At 33.6% G+C, this 17,040-nt stretch overlaps 2 protein-coding genes across 2 annotated transcripts; one reads left to right on the top strand and one right to left on the bottom strand.

Annotated features, from left to right (window-relative positions):
- Positions 1-3,722: 3,722 nt before the first annotated feature.
- On the top strand, positions 3,723-9,984 carry LOC130728353 (serine carboxypeptidase-like 20). Its single transcript, XM_057579807.1, has 14 exons — positions 3,723-3,994; positions 4,166-4,317; positions 4,801-4,877; positions 5,522-5,644; positions 5,883-5,985; positions 6,263-6,300; positions 6,402-6,503; positions 7,533-7,622; positions 7,732-7,980; positions 8,742-8,807; positions 8,891-9,015; positions 9,138-9,251; positions 9,368-9,413; positions 9,728-9,984. Exons 1-14 carry the CDS (start codon positions 3,825-3,827, stop codon positions 9,809-9,811), a joined length of 1,539 nt encoding a protein of 512 aa, XP_057435790.1. The 5' UTR covers positions 3,723-3,824; the 3' UTR covers positions 9,812-9,984.
- Positions 9,985-11,164: 1,180 nt separating this feature from the next.
- Positions 11,165-15,645, bottom strand: LOC130728354 (probable protein phosphatase 2C 33). The gene is made up of 5 exons (XM_057579809.1): positions 14,535-15,645; positions 13,253-13,645; positions 13,021-13,138; positions 12,143-12,366; positions 11,165-11,955 (listed from the first exon to the last, which is right to left on the bottom strand). Exons 1-5 carry the CDS (start codon positions 14,766-14,768, stop codon positions 11,428-11,430), a joined length of 1,497 nt encoding a protein of 498 aa, XP_057435792.1. The 5' UTR covers positions 14,769-15,645; the 3' UTR covers positions 11,165-11,427.
- Between the last annotated feature and the right edge of the window lie 1,395 nt (positions 15,646-17,040).

Genomic DNA, 17,040 nt, shown 5'->3' with positions numbered 1-17,040 from the left:
TGAATATCATTTTGCTTGTGATGTTTTTTCTTACAAACAATGGTAGAACGGAGATAAAACATATTCAGACTATCGAAGAGAGCGCTAATAACATGTAGGGGAGGCTAGCAGAGGCTCACTCTTGGATAAGAGCGTCGGAGGATCTTCCCGAGAAGGGTTGCTCACCATATGAAAGTTTACTGATCCTAACTCTACAATCTATGTGTGTATGTTGGAAAAAAAATGCTTTGATGCTGAATGTAAAATGTTTACCAAATTTTCAGCATTGTAGCCCTTATTTTATGACAAATCCAATCATGTATTTTCAGTATTGTATAACACTAATCTAAATTTAGGGGTGAGAATAGGTCAGACCGTTCGTAGGGCTAGGACCTAACTTACAAGTTACATCGGGCTCATATCATACCAAATTAATAAATAAACATAAAGCCACTTTTTTAAAAGTCTATTTAATTAAAAAAAATCGAGTTCAGATCATTTAAAAAGTCTTTTAATCCTTATTTAAATAAACATATGATTAATATAAATATAAATATAATATATTTATGTAAAAAATGTATATTTAATTATTGCTATTATTGTTAGGTTAGAACTTTCATATTATATACTTATTACACTTTAAAACATTTAAAAAAATTGATTTTTATAATGATTTAAGAATATTAGTCTATTTAGAAATAAATTTATAACCTATTAAAATATCTTATTATGAATTGTGATGTTAAATAGGCTCTTAGGCCCTAAAAATTCAACTTAATTTAGTTTACTTTCATCTATACCCAATATTCTTTGAGTATGATTTAACTCGCTAGCATATAAGGATATTAGCCTCTTCACAAATAAGTATATTGACATATGTAAACATGTTATTATCGAAATGACCTTTAAATAAACTATCGGGTCATGCCATACTTTTAGGAATGGCAGACCAGACTCAAAAAAAACTATAACAATAATATAACAGGTCAAATTAATGCATCAATTAAGACTTTCTTAATAAGCGTGATTTTTACAATTTTAACTTATAATTAAGGACGAAGGAAGTATAATTTTTAAATAAGTCATACTTATTTACACAAGTCTAACTCGATCCAACCTATTTACACTCATTTACATTAATATAAACATTAGTGTTGAGTAACATTATTCCCTAGTTATCCACTAGATATCCATAAGAGAAAAAGTGGATTGAAAAGTTAAAACAATGTTTGTATCTTCCCACTAATTAAATTGTAGATTGGGTCATAGGCCCACCAATGCACAATTCCTCGAACTCAACGCCGTTATTAATTTCCCACTAATGGAATTAAACTAGTGCCTTTGACAAAAAAAAAAATTAAACTAGTGCCATATGAATGATGCTAATAGTACTTTGGTAAATCCTATTGCCCCTTTGGTCTCACAAGTCATCAGCACTAGACAACAACTTTAAGAGGTTGTTCGTTAGGAGAAAATTATGGAAGAGAGAAGAGATAATAATTTCCCCTTGTTTGATAGGAGTAAACATGTGAGACACAAATCAGTTTTTTTTTTTTTCATTTATCTCAACATTTCTGGCGGTTTAAAGGCTCAAGAAAAAATGACTCAATTAGATAATTTTTTTATTTAATAAAAATATTTTCTCTCTCCTCCACCTCATTCTCTATTCCCTTTCTATTATACCAAATAACTTATAAAATTATGTTTAACATGTCATTTCAGCTAGTTTAAAACATATTTGACTAGCTTAAAAATGATCAACTTATAAAACTATTTCTTTCTCCTTATTTTTGAGAGACCCAAACGGTAGTGGACCCACCTAACATCCTTTTTCCCTCCCCTTCCCTTCTACAACTAAACAATGGGAGAGTGCTCTCTCTTCTAACTCTTTGTTTCCCCTTTATTGGTTCTCTCTCTCTAATTTTCCTCCCCTAACAAACAATGTATAAAGGTGGAAATGGAACATCTTTCAGCAAAAGAATTTATATATATCCATGTGAACTTGTGAAGGAACAATATGTGTAGTATCATGGTCCCACGGGTGGATAGCCCCCCATTAGCACTACCATAGTGAGTGTACAATCACATATCATTGGCTATGATATGATTAATTAAAACATAAGCTTGTTTGATTTGGGGAGTCTTCAAAATTATATTTCAAAGATAAACAAACCTTTTTGACCAACAGTTTATCGTGGTTTGTCTCCTTCCTGCTTTAATTTATCGCAGACCCTACATCATGGGAGAGCAAGGATGAATAAAATGTGAGGCTTTTGAATTTTTTTTCCAATTGATAAGTGTCCTTAAAAAGAATAAAATGGTAGTTTTGATAAGACAAAGTCCAACCAATCACTCAAGATTGAGAGTTAGTCTCTTGATACGGTAATGGAGAGACTTTATGCAGATAATATGGGTGGTGTTCCTCCTTTGTGGTTGCTCCTCCGTAGTACCTGTGAAGCTACACGGTACACTTAACATATTAAAAATTGGTTAGCAACGCAAATGAAAAAACAAAACTACTAAGAGTACTAGAGACTCCTAACAATCTCAAAGGAGGAAAATCATGGACAACATTTTCAAAAGACATGCGATGTAGCCTCAAATTTAATTAGCTAAAACTCAGGAACATCATCGCTCACAAGTATAAGAGCATGTTAAAGAGTCCGTAAAATAATAATCTTTCTAAACCCCAAACTCCAAGACATAAGTAAGTTATAATCGAACGGTTAAAGTCATGAATCATTAAAATCGAACCCGATTAACCCGTGGCAATTGGACAATCGGCAACAAACATGGTGGTTGATGATTTTCACCTAACCAAAATCAAGATTTTGACCCGAAACGGCATAAACCCACTCGTTAAACAGCACTAACAAAGTCACATGGTGGCTAGTGCTATCAGACTGAAATGCCAAATATAATTACAATCAGCCAACACATTACTGAATATAGAACATTCAATTAATATAACATGTAATGTTAACAATTACTACTACATTAATTTTCTTCGTAATACTCCTACTATTTTAGTAGTAGATTCAAGGCGCGTCCTCCTTTTCCTAACAAATGCAGCTCGCCTCCCCTTACCCGCCTATATTTTTGTTTATTTGCTACTATAGCTTTCTTCCAATACCGCGCTTTATTAATCAGCTCACCTTTTCTGTACATAAAGTTAAAGTAAATGTTTGGCTTTGTATCAATTAAACGAAACTTCTTCTGCATCTAGACACACCCCACTATTGGAATTAGTTATATTTTTAGATCGATGATACTAACATATATATCACATGTCTTGATTTAATAATTCAAAGTTGGTTAAATTTTAAAAAATACCACAATTTATTATATACGTATGCAAGTATATATTATTATAATTTCAACAAGTTTTTTTTCCTCACCCGAGAACAATTGAGGTCAAACCAAAAACAAAAACCAACATGTTGATTTACAATTAATCATGATTGAGCATTAAACATTTATATCTTGATGGGACTAATTCGTCAAATGAGTTTTTTTTTTCTTACATAATACTCAAATTTGATATTTATTTGTTGAAATTAAGGTATCTCTCACCGACAGTGATAACTAATCTCATCGTTATAGGGGTTCAAATACGAGGTTCAAATACGTACGTTTTTTATCTTTACATTAGTGAAAATGCCATTTATACATAGGATTTAATATTTTGGCCATCCAACTGTTATCATAACAGTGAGTGACAGTCGATTTAATCATCCTATAAATAGACATGCGTGTGTGACTTCCAGTCCTTGCTCCAATTCATCATTTGCAGTTGCACGCACGGAGCTTGACTCACTGTGTACTGAAGAACATAATAGCCAGAAATGGAATTAAGGGGCATGGCCAATTATCACAAGTTACTAGCAACATCATCACTCTGCATCATGATTTTGTTTGCTCATTTGATTTTCTTTGTTGAAGCTGCCCCTGCAGGCTCTCTCGTCACAAAACTCCCTGGTTTTAAAGGCAATTTCCCATCCAAGCACTACTCCGGGTACACAATACTACATTATTTTTCACATATATGAATCATATAGATTAGGACATTACCATATATATTCTTCTTCTATTCATGAACCAATCATATGAAAGCAGAGATGATTTTGATTTTCGTTTTTGGCAAATTAAAGTAAAAGAGTTTTGTTGGGTGATTAATTAATTTCAGATATGTGAATATTGATGGAAATGGTGAGAATGGGAAGAACTTGTTCTACTACTTTGTGAGTTCAGAGAGAAATCCAGGGAAGGACCCGGTAGTTCTGTGGCTGAATGGTGGACCTGGCTGCTCCAGCTTAGATGGCTTTGTTTATGAACATGGTATGATCCCAATTAATATCTATGTCACTCTCATCAAATTTAATCTTCATCAACTGCTCCAGTATGGGGCAATGCATATATATTAATTGTCCATAGTTAATCTCACCCCTCAACTTGTTGGATCCAAGGTACTAACCAACTTCTTTGCTCAAAAGTGTTTTTGACCAATTTTAAATGATTTAGTGAACAGGTCACCTTAAAAGGCAAAATAAGTTGAATGACTACCACTAAACAACAGCAAATCACTCCTAATCTATAGATTTTATGGCAATTTTTTACCATCACAAAAGTGGACAGTAGAATAAAAAAATTAACTTTCCATTCAGTTGTTAATTTCTCATACTACTTTTCAATTGGCACATATAAGAGAAAATGTTGAGCATTGACATATATGAATGATCGTTCTTTGCTGAGCTTGAATAAATAAAAATATTAATGTATGCATTTATGTGACTGAAATATGAATAATGAATGCATATGCAGGACCATTCAACTTCCAGGCAGCAAAAACAAAAGGGGATCTGCCCATTTTGCATATCAATCCTTACAGCTGGTCCAAGGTTTGGTTATGAACTTCATACCCGGAAATCAATTAATTATGCCACATATTTAATTTGCACCTAAGCAAAATATATATATATATGAAATTTTAATTATCTCTCCATGCTACCTAATCAAATAAATTATAGTGATAAACAATTAATATGGTAAAAATGAAAGGTTGTAAAATATTTTTTTAAACCAATACATTAACTAGATTTATTACACATTTTTTTAATAAGTGTAATTATCTGAAAGTTGTCTTATAAAATTGGAACGGAGGAAGTAAGATACATTTAAAGTTTTTAGATTAAACTTAATTTATTTCTGTCAATTATTTACATAATTAAATGAAACTTTTACATTTCTTAATTTCTCTGTTTATTATTTAATTTTTTCAATTGAGTTACATTAATAATCTGAGTTTCACTTAATGTTTATTTAAATTAATGTACATTTTTATCACCAATAATGTGTTGGTTTAGTTGTAGACAAATCAGATATTCGTAAGGTTATGACACGAGTTTAAATTCTGGAAAGATTATTTAGTGTGGATGACAACCACAGTTTTTCAAACAAATTTATAACTTTCAAATTCAGAAAAAAAAAATCAATTTTATGAGTATATATACCTTCATTTTTATCTTATGAATCTTAATTTCAGGTGTCCAACATTATATACTTGGATTCACCCGCGGGTGTTGGCCTCTCATACTCAAAGAACTCAAGCAAATATGTTACTGATGACCTACAAACTGCTTCTGACACCCATGCTTTCCTCTTTAAGGTACTTCCAATCCAAGTTCCAAGAGCTGAATATTCAGACTCTTTAGTGCCTCTTCAGCCTCCTTAACAATAAAAAAATCACTATATATCAGCTGCTTCATATGTTACTGTATATCAGTCTTTATTTTGATTTCTTTTACTATTTATTTATCATTTTTACAAGTCTAAGATAATATTAATTATGTTATATCAAGTTATATAACTTTCTATTTTCGGATTTTATTTTTCTTTCTTGGCAGTGGTTTGAGCAATTTCCCGAATTTCTGGCCAATCCATTTTATTTGTCCGGGGAGTCTTATGCTGGAGTTTACGTGCCCACTCTAGCTATCGAAGTTGTTAAAGGTATCGATTTTATAAGTTGTTGAAGTTGTTAAAGGTTTTTATATCAATTTTTAATTTTCCATAACATTATAATTGACATAGCACTTACCGGTCAAAATCGTCGTTAAATGGTATGTCAATTTGATATCTATGAAAATCATAGATAAAAGTTGCGTTAATGATACTAACAAGATTGCCAAAATGATTCCAATTTGTTATTCATAAGATAGTGTTAGTTTCTGTTGAGATTAGTTATCCTATAGCCTAAAATATTTGCAATTTATGTATATCTTGCTAGGAATCCAAAGTGGTAAAAAGCCCTTGATCAACTTTAAGGTATAACATTTTCTTTAGGCATTAATTAAATATTTCATGCATAGTAATTATTTTGTGATCTAACACATTCTTAATATCTTTGACTTTTCTTTGATGTGTAGGGTTACATGATTGGAAATGGGGTCACGGACTCAAAAATTGAGGACAATACTTTCATCCCATTTGTGCACGGGATGGGCCTCATATCCGACAACATCTATGAGGTGCTTTCAATATATATTTTATTTGTCTCAACAACTATATTGATTTAAAAAAAACTATATTATATCTTTAAAAGAAATGAAAGTTTTCCAAAGAAGAAAAAAAAAGAAATAATAATAATAAAGTTATTATGAGTAACTTTTGTAAAGGAAAAGTGATTTTAAATGTGTGATGTGTTTTTGTTTAATGCATGTTTGATTTTAAGTTAAAAAAACCCAAATTACATTATTTATTTTATTTTATTTTTTAAAAAAAAATGTGTTTGTGACTGTTTAAATTGCCACAAAATGCTAAAAATGAATAGAGAGACCAAACTCAATAACTCGCTATTTGAGAGGGACCAAATTGGCAAATTCAGTGAAAAATTAAAGCAAAATGGCACAAAAACGACTACATTGATCAAAATCAATAATTTATAAATTTAGGGGAACTAAAACTAGCGAAAATTTAAGGAAACACCAAATTCAATAATTCGCTCATTTAGGGATCATAAACGTATTTATCTCTAAAAATTATTATGAGTAACTTTTGTAAAGAAAAAGTTATTCTAGATGTGTAAATTGTAATGTATTTGATGTTTAGTGCATCTTTAATTTTAGAGACAAAGTACATGAATTACATAATTATTCTAAGATGTGTATTGTAGCTTCTAAGTGAGTATGAATTCGAGCCACAATGTAGTCAGTGGACTTGTTATCTAAGGACGTGTTTGGAGACCATGTCCGGGGGACGAACTCATATGAGAAGCTACAAGACACATGTTCTAGAAAAATTACACAATTTTAGTACTTTTTATTCAAAAGAAAACATCCCCTAAATGTGAACCTGAAAATACTATTATCAGTTCATTAACCACAAAGTGTTGATGGGTGTTGTCACTATTAAGTCGTTCCATCCATCTTTTCGGCTAATTTATTTCTAATAGAAAAAAAGTTCATCAAAATTCAAGATCAGCTAACCTTATATTATACAATTATCACTATCATTATCATATCATTATTATTTTGATTCACTTCAATTGTAATTTACAGGCAGTTGAAGCTTCTTGCAAAGGGGATTACAATTCTCACTCAAAGAATGAGGATGATCTATGCTCTAAGAACATGGATAGAGTTTATAGGGTGAGATTTCACAGAGAGAATGAGAAGATGGCAGCATCTTGCATTGGTTTTTGTTTAATTTTTCTTCTTATTATTATCAATATGATCACTCTGTTATGCTCTGTATCAGGCTCTTGATGGACTTAACGTGTACAATATATTAGAGCCTTGCTACCATTACCCAGATTCTGCAGCAGCAAAAGGAAATGGAAGCTTATTGCCACTAAGTTTCCAGCAATTAGGGGTTACAGAGAGGCCTCTCCCAGTGAGAAAGAGGATGTTTGGTAGAGCTTGGCCTTTTAGAGCACCAGTCAAAGATGGTCTTCTAACACTGTGGCCTGAATTGGCTCAAACTCAAACCAGACATGTCCCATGTGTTGTGAGTAATTGAAGATTTAGTTGCATGTATATATCATGATTTAATGCTCTCATGAAAAGAATTAGTTTTAATCATAGAATTGTAAAAAATGAATGCTATCATTGTTAAATGCAAGTAAAGCCATAGGGTAGTTGTTTCATGTAATACATATAAAATTCTCTTCTAATTAAGGTTTCATATAGAAAAAATCACGACTCTATTTGTGAGTTTCTAAGGGAGGGAGGGAGCAAGCTTTGAGGGAAAGCGGAGGGGAAGAGAGGGGAATGAAGAGTAAGCCCTCCTCTTGTTTGGAAGGTTAAAATTCCACACAAAAAAATCCTCAATCTACGGGAACACAATAAAATAACTTAAGAAGGGTTTGGAGGGTTTTCAAGAATTCCTCAAACCATTCCGACTTTGTTAAAAAGCACAACGATGGGAGAGCTTCTTATTAGGCTCGTATTGCTCTTCCCTCCCATCCAAATGTCATCTCACAAACATAATATGAGAGAACTAACCCCACCTTAATATGAATGTTCTTCACTCGAACAAAATTGTCTTATGTGGATGTAACAAGACGTGTAATCAGACTAAAAAAATGCTAATAAAACCAATTGGGACCGTCTATGTATAGTTGCTTAGTTAAAATTAACTTCTTTCATATTTTCACTGACTATGTTCCATTTATGAGTGTGGTAGTCAATGCTATAGATAGATATATAGATTATAATTAAATATTATGAAATGTTTTAATTCTGTATGTTTCATTTGGCAAAGCACAGGATGATGAAGTAGCAAGCTCATGGCTAAACAATGATGCAGTCAGAAAAGCCATTCATGCTGAGAGGGTAGGTAGTCACTCTTATTATTGACTCAACATTTAAGATTATATAATAACAAAGAATTGAAGAATAATTAATTATAAGCACAGGATAGTGTGGCTGGTCCATGGGAATTATGCACCTCAAGGATAAAGTATTATCACAATACTGGTGAGAGCATGATTCCTTACCACAAGAACCTAACTAAGTTGGGATACCGAGCACTTATCTACAGGTATCAAAATTGGATCTTAATTAACAATTACTTTTGAGTTTTGATGAATGAATACTAATCTTGTTCCAATTCTTAACTTCATCATTATATCATGTATGATCATTGGGGTCACAATATGGCAGTGGTGACCATGATATGTGTGTACCATTTACCGGAAGTGAGGCTTGGACAAGATCTCTTGGATATAAGATTGTGGATGAATGGAGGCAATGGAGATCTAACAACCAAGTTGCTGGGTACATTAATGCTTTCTCAGTCTTAGTGCATGTTTGGATTAACTTTTATTCTGTCAAAATCAATTCTAAAACATAAAAGCTACTCACAGAAATGATTTTGCTCTTTCGAACTGCAGGTACTTACAAGCGTATGAGAACAACCTTATCTTCCTCACAGTAAAAGTGAGTCATACATGTGTTTGAGTAAAGAGTTTATTTAAGCGTTTTATCGCATAAACACTTATTCATAAGCTAATTTGAATTGAAACACTAATTCAAGTACCAACGTACTTATGCACTTCCCCTAATGCCTAAGCTTTTTTAGTTCATAACTCATTTGAATTTCCAACATCTTATTAACCTCAGTCTCTACTAGATATTTTAGTTAAAAGTTTGTAATAATAATAAATTAATTCTTTGACATAATTTTGATGTATTTTGAGTGTTCTATTAGTTATACTGATACTTGAGGTTTGGTAACTTGCTGAATGATGCAGGGAGCTGGTCATACAGTGCCAGAATATAAGCCTAGGGAGGCACTGGATTTTTACAGGCGTTGGTTGGAAGGAAGACCAATATAAGTAAATGCATGAATAAATTATGTCGTTGACAAGAAAATAATAATTATGTTTCAACTTTCTAGTGTACACAATAAACCGTACATGCATTATGAATACAGTTACAGAGGTATAACTTTTTAAGTCTCCCAATATATCATTACTTTTGAGATTTATATGATCCCAACATTGAACCATATTTAAGGGATTAATTGTTATTTAGTAACAATGATTTGTTTGATATGTCGCTGAAACAATATTATTAAAGAGTGAAGAGATGATATCCCGTACCTGTCTCCTGTTGTTTTCCAACAACAAGCTAGCTCAGGTAGTCCCTTCTAAGCACCTTCTCTAATATTCACAAACTCATTGAGAAAGACCACTATGAATCATAAGTAAACACACTTGTTATTGTGTGTTATCTACTCATTTTGTAAAATACAAATTTAACAAATCTAACCCCACTTATGTGATTTGCTAAATAATAAGTCAATTAACCATTGAATTGAGACAATTTACCCTTGTGCACACACACATATATGTAGTTACACATAATGTGCGAATCTGAATACCAATCCACCCAATTTATAAGAACATTTCCACTCATTGTTTATCTTCAAATGTGTGTGAATGACTATGGATAACCAAACACAATCGATTTCATCACCATAGTCACACACTAGTGCAAATAGATTGTAACACTCACTTCAAAACAAAAAATAAACGAAACTCTAATGAATTGATAAAAATTGATAAAAACTCAGCTCACGTTGCACTCAACAAATGTAGATGCATCTAATATGAAAAGAATTCCAATGTCATTAGATCACTAATAGAAAGAAAAAAAATTAAAGGTTTTCAGTAATTTCCTTAAAAATCATGAGTAAACTTTTGTTCAACTGTACTCCTCAAAAACATAAATGCAAACTGTCTTCCAATACAAGGTGACATTTCATAGTCATCACCTTGAACATCAACAAACTTAGTACGTGCTTCAATTCCTACCACATATGTTCAACAAGCATATTGCTGTCACCTTGTCACCTGCCCCAACCACAATATAAGCTAGGCTGGCATCAGGCCACAAAGCACCACATTCATTTCCCTTGATTTGAGAAAAAGAAACAAGTAAAAGCAAGGAAAAATAGCAACCACTTCCTTTGATTTTTACAACCTACCCACAGTGTGTCCTTATCACAACATTGCCATTCACCAACAAGCATCACAATAAATTAATAATAGCCACACAAACACGAGAACCACGCTACAAATTTTTGGCTTAAACCACATGTATCAATCCATTGAGACAATCATATTTCAGGTAGGGCCACTACCAAGTTACAAATTAGTGAAATTACCAACAGAACAAGCAGGCCCTTTATCAAAACAAAAATTGATGTATTGTTTGGAGAGTTTGATTTTACAAAATTTCCAAGCATGCAAGAGAGCAATGACAGATTTCCAGACCAAACCATTGAGTTGGATCGTGGATATAGACTTAACATATAAATAAAAGAAAAAGGTACATGTATGTAATGTATGTATCTATAACAATAATGGAAAACAAAAAGATATAAGAATGGAAATTTGAAAAACAAAAAAGGTAAAGCACTAGCTCAATATTCCTTGCTTGAACAATTTCATTTGCGTTTTCTCACCCCTTCTGATGCTGCAGCCTTGTCTGCTTTGTCAGGGACAAATCTTGGGAGAGTTAACAAAGTGTTCACACGAGATACTCCTTCAAGTGCAGACCACTCTTTTTCTGCATCAGCATCTATCTCCTCCTCGTCCTTCAACTCTTCCTCATTGTTGTTGTTATCGTCATGTGAAGTAGTACCATTGCCATTGACTTCCCTACAGGTTCCTGACCTTGCTAGACCAGGAGGTCCGGAAACATCATCGTCATCATCACCACCATTGCTACTGACTTGGGTGATCCCAGAACTAGCCGGCTCATTGGACTTGGCATGGGAAGAAGCACTGTATACTTTGTTCATGTCTGAGTCAAGAAATAGGCAAACCACAGCACAATCATCTACTTTGGAGGTTGGATACTTGTACCTCCAAGCTCTAACTGCTGACTCAACCAGTGCTCGCGCTGCGGTGGAACGCCTCGGCGCGGATGCCACAATGTCTACCACTTCTTTGTTTGAAAGCACATCCCAAATCTGCAATCAACAAACACCACCAAACTTGAAATGAATGATTATAAACAAAGCTATGAAAGTAATAATAATAATATTAATAATGACAAGAAATTCCTACTATAAGGGCATTGGTGAGCATTTTCCATAAGAATTAGAATAATAAAACGTAATAGGCAAGTGCAATTACAACACAGGTCAGGTATCTTACCCCATCTGTTGCTAAGACAATAAACTCATCCTTATCAGTGAGGCGTCTGTATGATACCTCAGGGACAGAGATTAGACCAAAATCTTTCAGACAAAAATCTCCAAATGCCCTTGCCATAGCAAGGCCGGGGGAATCATTGTTTGGCAACCAGACTCTAGCAACTTCAGGTTCATCGTGAAGAGCAAAAACTCGGCCTTTACATTTGCGAATTCTCTCTGCTTCAGCTGTAAAAGAGAAATATAAATAAGGGAGGACCAGGCAACAAAACGTAAACATATGACCGACCATGAAACATAGGGTTAGAGAACTAAGCCAGCAAAACACGAAGTTCTATATATGCTTAAGTCTTTTCCTAAGAGTTTGGTTATTTTAACAGAAACCACGAACTGAGTTGCTTCTGAATATGCACAATATAAGATCGACTTGAGTACTAACACAACCACAATATCTAACTCAACAGATGTGAAGTTTGGTATATTTCCCATAGCCAATAGTGTAAAATAAATCAGAAAACAAAAAGGAACTTCACAGTTTTATATGACAGAAGGAAATTTTCCAATCAAAAGTGAATCAGGATTCAGGAGGAATAAGGTGAGAAATGCATCATCTCTCAGTATAGTGTTCGATGCACATGTGAGAAATTCCAGACATATATAGACCTCATTCTATAGCATCAGGAAAATGCATAACTGTCTGTATGCATGTACATCAGTACAAGATTATGTGAGAAAGACATTTCTAGGAAAACCTGTCAAGGTAGAGACAATTTAATCATAAGTGGGACATGTTTCTACTGAACTATATTCTTCATGGTTCACCACAATCTGATGTTCCTTGTTGAACAAGGTAGGCAAGAATTTCTTAGATGAGAGATATACCAGGGAGATTGGGTTTTAGATCCACAGTTAACTGTACTGCAACAAGAGAATCATCTCTATCTCTTGTAGCCAGCACCGCTCTAGAGTCGCCAACATTTCCAATTATAAGGTCATGACCCTACAAGGAAGCAAAATCTATTACGGCGAGAAATCATTCACTTTACAGATAACTTCAATAAGATACATTAGATACTAGACAATCTCTAACATTCCAAAGGATGCATCCCAATACCTGCTTAACCAGAGTGACAGCTGTTGTGCCACTACAGAAGCAATCAATAGTTTGGTGCATCTTCAGTTCTCTATCCATAACTTTGAATGACTTCAAAAATGACTCTTTAAGTGTGTGAAAGATTTCCGGGTGCTTTTCTGTCTCCTCAGCAGCATCAACGGATACCCTGGATTCCTCATCAGCAGATAAAGAGGGAGTTTCTTCTGAGTTCATGCTTAATACAGTATTAATGGTAAGCTCCTTGAGGGATTCCTCACCAGATGCATTAAATTCCCAATGGGCATTCAGTTTCATAGGAAGAGAATCCCTCACTTTTTTCGCAACCATGTGACCATATGGACCATGTCCGTCAAAAACTCCACAGAAAATTGTATCTTGTCTAGAACAAAAGTTCTGCAATGGATGATAGACAGAAGCAGAGAAAACACAGTTCAACAATAATCAACAGAAAAAACAAATGACAAGCATCAACAATTGTTATTGTTGATAAAGAATTACCAATAGCTTCACCCCTACTCCTAAACACACAACAGATAGATAAAATATGAAGTAGAACAAAAGTTCAGCAATGTATGATAAACAGAGGCAGAGAAAACACAGTTCAACAATAATCAACAGAAAAACCAAATGACAAGCATCAACATTTGTTATTGTAAATAGAGAATTACCAATAGATCATCCCCTCCACCCAAACACACGAAAGATAGATAAACTAAGTTGATATACAAATAAAGGACAAAGAAAAGGCCATGAAACAAATTTTCTGATGAGTTGGCTGGAAACAGATTAATATTCATGCAACCCTATTAAGGGGCAGGGAAGCACAACTAAGATCCTCACCAGGATTTGAATCAACCATCTTCCTTCATCAAGTGATCACACAAGAATAAAATTTTAGATCCCCAATGCCACACTCAAGTAATCAAAATCTTAAATAGTCAAAGATGCTTTGAATTAAGGATCAGTGGCTAACACTACCATGCATAAAACCATACTTGCAAAGAAAGCACAGTAACATTCTGATTGATCAAGCAAGACACCTCAAAGCCAAATCAGCAGAAATAAGGAAATGCAACAAAAATATCAATTTAGGACATACACAAAACATATACATGGCAATACATGAAAATAAATCTCATTACATTTGGATAAGGATAGGATCTGAATTGTGAACAAAGTAGTTAAGATGTTAAATAAATAAAAAATGTATAAAAGGGTAATTTCTTAAATTTGGAAATGAGAAGTTGAAAAAGGAAAGATAAAAAGATGAAAAGGATCTAACCTCCCAAACAATCATGGCATCTTGGTTGGTGCCCTTCTTTCCCTGTTGGGTGAACAAGGAGGCAACTTGGCTTGAGCCATTGAGGAAAATCCTGTCAGCAATCCTATGAAGTGGCTCATTCCTCCAATACTCAAAGGAAGAGGTCCTTGATCCAAGCCTCTTCTTTGAGTTCTTCCGCTTCCCAGGTGAATTGGGATGAGGGCTCCTGCTTTCCGCAGAGAAGCAGGACCCCATCTTGAGGGCCCTGAGAATGCCTATAATGCACTCCAGACCAGCTGAACAACCACCACCACCACCTTCTTCCCTTGAAGAATCCGTCACAACAAAATCTACAGAAAACACAACAACAAAAATTCTCCAACCCCTTCAAGATCTTCCTCTCTACAACTCCTTCACCCTCAATCAAAATTCTTCTCTTTTTGGAAAATTCTAGACCACCCACCACTGACAATTATGCCCTTTTTAGATTGAGATAGCTAAAATGGCAATGACTGACTCAGCTTCAATCATCAAATCAACAAAGAGATAAGATGAGAAAGAAAACTTGGAAACTCTCTCTCACACACAAACACAAACACAAACACCAACACACGCTTTGTATATTATTATGGAGTAATAGCTACAAGACACATGTCCATAAAGTGCAGATCTGCGTAATCCAGTGCACTTCCCAACTTTTCAGATTAAAAAAGTGAAAACAGCAAAGACAATAACAACAACAACAACAACAACAACAACAAAAGTTAAAAGTACATATAGCAACAAGTGAAATCGTTGTTTTGACGGCACCCCAGAAAGCGCGTTTGCGTTTTTCCGCAACACCCAGAAAGAAAGTTTTCAAATTTGGATCGAAGGTTAAGGATGGGATGTGGGTTTTGAAGCTTTGAAGCAGAAACTGGGAATGGAAGAAGAATGGCTCAAATGGGTTCGGACAAGAAGGAGAGGGGAATGTGAAGGAAGAGAAGAAAGAGGTGCGTGAGATTTGGAGTGTGTTTGAAGCGGACAAGTTGGAAATGGAGGAAGAATCGGAGAGAGCAGAAAGATCGCGAAGACCCAGAAAAGCAGGGGAAAGGGAAAGGGAAAGACAAAGCAATATTTGTAGAGTTGAACAGAGAAAGTCCCTTTTAGACTAGTATTAAAAACCAGTCATTATTAGTTTATTTGGATAGGATCAACAACACTAAAATAATCAATAATAAGTATTTAATAGATTAAGAAATTAATATATATATACTTATTAGTTATTAATCCCACCATTCCTAAAATATATTAGGATAGGACTATATATTTAAACAAGTCATCATTATATCTTAGGATAGGATCATCCCTAAAATAATAATTTTTTAATATCGTACGACCGTCGGCCGTGAGACTAATCTCTCACCTCACGATTAGTGTATTAAGCAATAAAAAATTCATCTTATTTGTCGACGTGAAAATGTTTGATATGTGTCGACAAAATACTCTTATCTCATATGTGCATGGCGTGAGATCAATACTAGTAAATATTAATGGTAAAGCAATATGAACTCGTAAAAAGAAATTATATAACCCGATAAACAAATTTTGTATTTATTTAAATCGATAAAAACTTATAATTTAACCATGTATGGATGGATATATTTATTCTTTCTTTAGTACACCGGAAAGATAAATTACACCCTACAGAAATTGATTCATGTACTTTCCCCTCACCAACTGATACGTCTCCTAACTTTTACCGTTAAGCTATCATTAACTTTAGTAATTAGAAATAACCATAAGTTTTTTTACAGTGTAATCACCGTACCAGAAATAGTTGTATATCTCTTCCAATAAATGTTGTTATTGGAATTTGAACTTTACAATAATATGAGTGGAATGATAATAAGGGGGATTCATGAGCCAACACCAAATCACCAAGAGATTTGGACACAACATTTTTACTCAAAATCTTAGACATTGGGTTTAAGAGTCATATCTCTTATAAAATTTCAACTTCACTCATTATTAACCAATGTGAGAGTCAATTCACACTTAAATTCTCTACAAAATTTATTAAAGATTATGAGAAAACGTACATAAGCAGAGTCTAAAAATAATGTCAATCAATCAAGTTTGAAAATGCTTATCAAAAAAGAAATCAAGTTTCAAAATAAATAAAAATTATTATATTGGCTAAAAGGTAATTAGTTTATGACAAATAAAGAGGAATTTAAATTGGTATCTGTAAATAATTTTCTTCACAATTGGTCCCTCAACTTTTTTCTACTAAAAATCAGTCAAATTGATGTCACTTTGAATACATGTTATGAGTTTCACTCGGTCAATCACCCGTCTACGTGGTGAGCACAACTAGATTACTACATAGTCTTATTGCATCAGTTTTTAGTCCCTGTAAAATTTTCCGTTCTCATAATCAAACTCTTTAAGCATTTAATCTAAAATCTAATTTCTAAATAATGCCTTTGAGAAATAACTTGTTGGAATCGAACACATTGTATTTTTTTAAGTATTTACCTTAGCC

Source organism: Lotus japonicus, chromosome 1, assembly GCF_012489685.1.
Source record: "Lotus japonicus ecotype B-129 chromosome 1, LjGifu_v1.2".
Taxonomy (NCBI): domain Eukaryota; kingdom Viridiplantae; phylum Streptophyta; class Magnoliopsida; order Fabales; family Fabaceae; genus Lotus; species Lotus japonicus.
Note: the sequence above shows the minus strand (reverse complement) of the source record. Positions and strands in the feature narration are given on the sequence as shown.

What these genes read in the sequence shown, in the direction of transcription:
- LOC130728353 (XM_057579807.1), top strand. Translation starts at nt 3,825, where the DNA reads ATGGAATTAAGGGGCATGGCCAATTATCACAAGTTACTAGCAACATCA. An exon ending in TACCGAGCACTTATCTACAG is followed by an intron (nt 9,016 to 9,137) that starts GTATCAAAATTG and finishes ACAATATGGCAG; the next exon opens with TGGTGACCATGATATGTGTG. An exon ending in TTATCTTCCTCACAGTAAAA is followed by an intron (nt 9,414 to 9,727) that starts GTGAGTCATACA and finishes TGAATGATGCAG; the next exon opens with GGAGCTGGTCATACAGTGCC.
- LOC130728354 (XM_057579809.1), bottom strand. Translation starts at nt 14,768, where the DNA reads ATGGGGTCCTGCTTCTCTGCGGAAAGCAGGAGCCCTCATCCCAATTCA. An exon ending in ATGCCATGATTGTTTGGGAG is followed by an intron (nt 13,646 to 14,534) that starts GTTAGATCCTTT and finishes CATCCATTGCAG; the next exon opens with AACTTTTGTTCTAGACAAGA. An exon ending in TCTAAAACCCAATCTCCCTG is followed by an intron (nt 12,367 to 13,020) that starts GTATATCTCTCA and finishes TCTCTTTTACAG; the next exon opens with CTGAAGCAGAGAGAATTCGC.